The sequence below is a fragment of the Pteropus alecto genome, unplaced genomic scaffold (assembly GCF_000325575.1).
Source record: "Pteropus alecto unplaced genomic scaffold, ASM32557v1 scaffold94, whole genome shotgun sequence".
Taxonomy (NCBI): Eukaryota; Metazoa; Chordata; class Mammalia; order Chiroptera; family Pteropodidae; genus Pteropus; species Pteropus alecto.
In genome coordinates this window covers 13,950,454-13,957,466 of record NW_006437736.1, presented here as the reverse complement: position 1 = coordinate 13,957,466, position 7,013 = coordinate 13,950,454, and the positions used below count along the sequence as shown (strand labels likewise).

Here is a 7,013-nt window from a genome sequence, read left to right as displayed (position 1 = left end):
TGGACATTTTAACAATATTAAGTCTTCCCGTGCATGAACATGGGATGTCTTCCCATTTATTTGTGTTATCTTTCAAAAATGTTTTGTAGTTTTAAGATTACAAGCTTTTAACTTTCTTGGTTAAGTTTATTTTTAAATATCTTATTCTGTTGATACTATTGTAAATAAAATTGCTTTCTTAATTTTCTTTTCAGATTTTTGTATATTGATTTTGTGTCCTATAACTTTGTTAAATTTATTAGTTCTAACAGCTTTCTTTCCAGCTTTAAAGAGATATGATTAACATATAATGATGCATAAATTTAAGGTATACAATGTACTGATTTGATACACATATATATTGCAAAATCATTAACACAAAAAGTTAATAATATCTATGAATTCACATAATTACCTTTTTTGTTGTTGTGAGAACATTTAATATCTACTCTGTTATCAACTTTGAAGTATATAATACAGGATTGTTAACTATAGTCAACATGCTGTACATTAGATCCCCAAAACTTATTCACCTTATAACTGGAAGTTGGTACTCTTTGACTAACATCTCCCCATGTCCCCTACTCCCAGCACCTGGATTAGCATTCTAGTCCCTGTTTACATGAGTTTGGTTTTTTGAGATTCCATGTATAAGTGAGATCATACAGTATTTGTTTTTCTCTGTATGATTTATTTCACTTAGCATAATCTCTAAATTCAACATGTTGTTGCAAATAGCACATTTCCTCTTTTTTTAATGGCTGAATAATATTACATTATATACGTACATTGAATTTGCTTGATCTATTCATCCATCTATGGACACTTAAGTTTTTTCCATATTTGGCTATTGTAAATAATGCTGCAATGAACAAGGGGGTATAAATATCTCTTCAAGATAGTGATTTCATTTCCTTCAATGTATACCAAGAAGTGAGATTGCTGGATCACATAGAAGTTTTATTTAAAATTTATTGAGTAACTTCCATAGCATTTTTCATAGTGGCTACACCTATTTACATTCTCATCAATAGTATACATGGGTGTCATTTCTACACATCTACAACATTTATTATCTCTTTTCTTTTGATGTTAGCCATCCTAATAGTTGTGAGGTGATATCTTATTGTGGTTTTGATTTGCATTTCTTTAATGATTAGTAATGTTGAACATCTTTTCATATACTTATTGTTTATTTATATGGTTTTGGGGGGGAATGTCTGTTTATGTCCTTTGCCTATTTCTTAATCAAATTATTTTTTTTATGTTTTATTTATTTACTTATGTTTTATTTATTTATCTATTTATTTTTTGTTGTTGAGTTGTATAAGTTTCTTATATATTTTGGATACTAACCCCTTACCTGGAAACTGGTTTACAAATATTTTCTTTTGTTCTGTAGGTCACATTTTCATTTTGTTAACTGTTTCTTTTATTGTGGAGGGCCTTTTAGCTTGTCGTAGTACTACTTGTTTATTTTTGCTTTTGTTGTCTGTGCTTTTAGTGTCATATCCAAAAATTATTGCAAAGACCAAATTCAAAGAGTTTTACCTCGATGTTTTATTTTAGGAGTTTTACAGTTTCAGAGTCTTACATGTGTCTTTAAACCATTTCAAGTTAATATTTGAGGGTGATGTAAGATAGTGATCCACTTTCATTCTTTTGCATGTGACTGTCTAGTTTCCCCAAAACCATTTATTGAAGAGACTATCCTTTCCCCAGTGAGTATTCTTGGCTCCCTTGTCAAATATAGTTGTGTTAATTTTAAGGTATCATCTAGTAGACATAAACATCTCAAAAAAGTCATCTATATTTGAAGAATATCTATTTTGACAGTGTTAATTTATATTCTAGTAAAACAAAAGTTTATAAAGGCCCACATAGAATATTGCAAGTAGTATCCTCAGCATTTAATAAAGCTCAGTAGAAAACATTGCCTTTTAAAAAAAAAAAAAAAAAGTATTTTTCAGGATCTATTACAAAGCACTCTGTTTTCCCTGGAGTTCTCCATAGCATATTTTTTACACAAAACAATGGAATAACTCTTCATTTGACTTCAGCGCACATTGCAAAATTCGGAGTTATAAATAGAAAACTTAGAAATTGCATTCAAATTATTTTTTATTTTCTCTTTTCTCCTTTCTCAGCCTCTAAAACGAGTATTAATCCCCTAAAATTACTAATATACTATTTCAAAACTCCAGGAACACATACACTATATTTCTAAAAGTATTGACTTTAATTGAAATCATTGCATCATTTGAATCTCAATAAACAAAGCCATTTTTTCATTAGATGTTAATTTTGACAAAAAGCCCAGAGTTACATACATCAATGAAAAATAAAATAATTTGAAGTAAAAGACGTTTGCTTTTAATAATAAGGTACTTTGGAATTAAGATACACTATAAATATCTTCTGGGTAAGTGCTTTAGGCTATAATGTTTCTTGTCTTTTTAGAAGTCTTCAAAATTAGTCTTTTTTTTAAATGCCCCTTTTATCTGAAACTTGTTCTATTCACTGGAATAGAGGCATAGAAATGATTTTTTCTGCTTAGGTTAATGTGTTCACACAACAGGTGTCTAAGCTGAAGCAAAAATGTCAAATATCTGAGAGATAGCAATGTTTGTGATTACAAATTCTTTTAAACAAAAGAAATCACTAACACTGTTTTAGTAAAAACTCAAGTAATACCAGTTTTGGGCATGAGAACCAACTCATTTTATAATAGTTAGTTAGAAGTCTGAGCTCTTTGCAAAAGGACGCCATTTTAAACTTACTTGCCATCTAATTTACCCCGACATACACATGCATATTTCACTGGAGCAAGCAACTTACGAACATAATTCCATTATAACTGTTTCATTAAACAAGAGATTTGTCAACTGAATGCATCTTATACTTTTTTTTGTGGGAGATCATCCGTTCTGATAGCTTAAATGTGCAATGAAATGATACATTTAGAAGTCTGGAAAACCTGTGGCTCCCTACATAGATGTTTTGTCTTCAGAAGACTGGGACTGTTGTAATTATCATAGGAAATTACTATGTCTCGCATATTATAAACATTACCTGTAACTACTTTTTAATCACAAAAACATCACATCAAAAATGTACATATTCTTGTTCTCTAAAATTAATTAGAATATTTGGGAACAAAAACAGATTCTCTTCTTTTAAAACTCTTCAATATCAAGCTACAGGTATACTTAAGCTGTTATAGTAATACTAAAATGGGAGATAGGTGTTTGCTTTTTAAAATTATTGAAATATATAAAATGCTTTGGCCGATAACATTACTATTCCATGATGAGCAGCATACAAAAATTAATGTCAGGGAAATTTGTGTATTGTGTAATACCGTTGGCTGAGAAACAGCTTCCCTCCACTGGAATACTTCCTTTATGTCAGAGAATCTCAAGACAATACATGAGAAATTCTTAAGCCTGCGTGTTCAATTTAAATTAATTCAAAATTAATCGCACCTTATCTCAATAAAATTACCTACAGAAAAACAATCTAGATAGATTAAAAAGATAACATAGAGACCCAGATGGAAAAATGAGACTAATAATTTTCAAAGAAATAATCACTACAGTTAAAATCTAGTGATACTAAATTGTTTAACATTTACAAGTAATTTACCACTTCTTGGAGAGGTACTACTTAGGAGAGTAGAAAAACAAATTTGAATTCTGATAACCTAAATACAATTTCACTGATAAATGAGAAATAAGATGGAACACATCTGAACTTATAAAATTAAAAAAATTATTGGAAGCACAAAAACTGACACATATATTTTAAAAGAATTATGTCTCTCAGTGAAGAAAATTCTGTCTGCGATGGGAATTCATGGGTTATAACTCCCGCCTTCCTGTAATAATATTGGTGTTTTGGCTTGTTCTCTTATCCAACGCGCTGTCCTGAGACTGTTCCTTACACCTTGCATTTTCTTTTTTCTTTAGAGCTATAAAGAACCACCCTAACTCTGTTCAATCTAAAAATTTCCACCTATGACTTCTTTTTCTTTATGCAGAATTTCATTGTCCAGTATCTGAATACATCATTATCTTATTTCCTGGGACTCTCAGATCCACAAGGGAATGACAACTGGCAATGGATTGATCAGACACATTATGAGGAAAATGTCCGGTGAGTGCAGATTCAGATTAATGAACCACAGGGCTTTGTTTCCATAGAAAATGTAAGGAAATTTTGTTAGCAACAACTATTAATGCTAATACTAACCATTATATTGATGATAACAGATTCTAAGTACATCCATTATCATACTTAATCTTCATGAAAACTTCTTTTTCAGAACTCATTTTACTAATGAAAAATGGAACAACTTTCCTAGGGTCATAACTAGTAAGATGAGAAGCTGCATCTCAACTCCATGTCTATCTAACTCCAAAGATGACATGCTCTTAATTGTTCCAGTTTGCTGCCTCCAAACATATGGAGACACTTCAATTAATTTTTTCTCTAATTGATAAGATTTAAAATACTTGGGTTAGGACTATGTTCAATTCTAATAGGATAATTATATAATAATACTATTATATCATTTGTGGCTTTGGAAAAAAACAGAATTTAATTATACATTATTTCATTGATTCTCATACAATCTTGTGACCTATTTGAGGACCTCATTATAATTTTTATTTTTATTAACAAAGAATCTAATACCTGAGACTAAGTTATGTGATTAAGATCTAAAAAAGACAGCAGCAAAATCAGTTCTCTTAATTTCAAAAATGAAGTCCTGCTCCCTCATCCCTACCACAGATTGTATTCCTTGGAAGCAAGGTAAATTCTCATGTCCAGACTCAAACACCCTGACACTTTTTTAGGGTAGCTCCATGAGAATGGAGGAATTTAGGAAGGTGATAAAAGTACCCAAATGAAGGAGGCAGCCTCTTTATTACATGACACTAAGAAAGGAATTGTTTAACAACTCATATTAGGGCTCTGTATATAGGAAGAAGTAAAGATCAGATTCCAGGGAAAAGGTCCAATGTTACTGTATTCCATAAAAATTTTGCCAGAATGTTAGAGGAGCAATTATAAAAGTATGCATTCACACTTGGGGCTTTTGAGGAGGGCAGTATGAGAAGAGGAAAGCAATCGTTGGGATGTTCTTTCACCCTGAAACCTATTCTCTTCAACCCTAACCCTACATACTTCATAATCAATCACCATGCATTCATTGAAGTGTTTTTATCCTTTGTTTCTTTTTAGATTGTGGCACGAGAGTGAGCCCAATTTTTCTGCAGAAGAATGTGCTTCAATTGTTTTCTGGGGTTCTAGAGGATGGGGCTGGAATGATGTTTTCTGTGATTCTAAAAGGAATTCAATATGTGAGATGAAGAAGATTTATCTATGAGTGAAACTTTATTCATAGACACCTTAAAATTGAGGCCTGTCATAAAATGATTTCCTCTTGTAGTTGATATATAATTCTTACCATAATAGTACACGGAAACATCCAGATGCCCTTCTCCTTTCAATCATCCTTCTTATCGTTTCCTTTTTTCCACCAATGATAAAGCAAGCTCTTCCTTGTTTTTCTTTTTTCTTTAATTTGTTATGCCTCACCTTCTTTACTTCCTTCATACTTCTTTTTGTAAACACTCTCTGTGCCAGAGATGGTACTATTTTGTTTATTAGAAGACTTATAAGGAAATATGTATTGAAAATTATGACCGATCTTCCTCAAACGCCATTGAGAAATCCTTTTGGTCAAAATGGTGACTGGTCAAGGTGGTGACTGGGACTAGGATCTACTTCCTAGATGTCTCACTCCTGTGGCTGGCAACTTGGTACTGGCTATTATTAAAAGGCCTTAGTTCTTCACCTTAGGGAACTCTCCATAGGGTTTCTTGAGTGTTCTCACAATATGGTGGTTGGCTTCCACCGGAGTAAGTAATCCAACAGAGCAAGTGAAAGCAGCAACGTTTTTTACGATCCAGCTTTAGAAGTCAAACACAGTAACTTCTGGTGCATTCCATTGGTCACATAGGCCAAACCCGATATACTGAAGAAGGGGATTACATAAAGGCATGAATAGCAGATGAAAATTACTGAGGGCTACCATAGCAGGATTTCTTTTAAAAGATACAAAATATATGTGCCAAGAAGGAAAATAATTAAAAATAATTCTACATTAAAATTATAAATTTGTGTTCATTAAAATAAAGGAAAATTTTTAAGGTTGAATGGGAGAAAATATTTCAAATACTTATAACGAACAGCGTTGATGCCAAATACATATAAATGATGGTCACAAATAAATTAGAAAGACAAAAAATGGGCAAAATATTTGAAAAGCATTTTACAAAAGAGGAAATACATAATCCAATAAATATGTTTTATAGAGATGTTCAGCTTTACTCATAATTTGAGAACTGCAAGTAAAAACAGTAATAATATACCATTTCATATCCATTTACATGACAAAAAATAAGAAAAACATAATACCAGGAGTTGGAGGAAATATCTTGGATCTCTCTTTTTGAGAGAGAAATTTTTTTTTTTAGTTTCGAAATTTATTTATTTTAATTTACTTGTTTTTCAAAATTTATTTTTCAATTATAGTTGATGTACAATATTATATTAGTTTCAGGTATACAATTTAGCGATTAGACATTTTTATATCTTACAAAGTGATCACCCCAATAAGTCTAGCACCTAACTAGCACCATCTGTAGTTATTACAATGTTATTAGCTATATTCCTTATGGTGTACTTTACACCCCCACGACTATTTTTATAAATATCTATCTGTACTTCTTATCTTAATCCCTTTCACCTTTTTTGCCTATCCCCTACCCCCTCCCATTTGGCAACTATCAGTTTGTTCTCTGTATCTATGAGATGAATTTTCTTCTGGTTTTTTTTTTTTTTTTGGTCGTTTATTTTGTTTTTTAGATTCCACATATAAGTGAAATCATATTGTATTTGTCTTTCTTTGTCTGACTTATTTCACTTAGCATAATACCCTCTAAGTCCATCCATGCTGTTGCAAA

At 31.3% G+C, this 7,013-nt stretch overlaps 1 protein-coding gene across 1 annotated transcript in view; it reads left to right on the top strand.

The window, feature by feature from the left end:
- Positions 1-5,379, top strand: part of LOC102894754 (C-type lectin domain family 6 member A) — an 11,921-nt gene extending 6,542 nt beyond the window's left edge. Inside the window, exons 5-6 of the mRNA XM_025048651.1 lie at positions 4,019-4,134; positions 5,227-5,379. Coding sequence (XP_024904419.1) covers positions 4,019-4,134; positions 5,227-5,371 — 261 coding nt within the window. The 3' untranslated portion in view covers positions 5,372-5,379. The remainder of the gene's footprint in view (positions 1-4,018; positions 4,135-5,226) is intronic.
- The last annotated feature ends 1,634 nt before the right edge of the window (positions 5,380-7,013 follow it).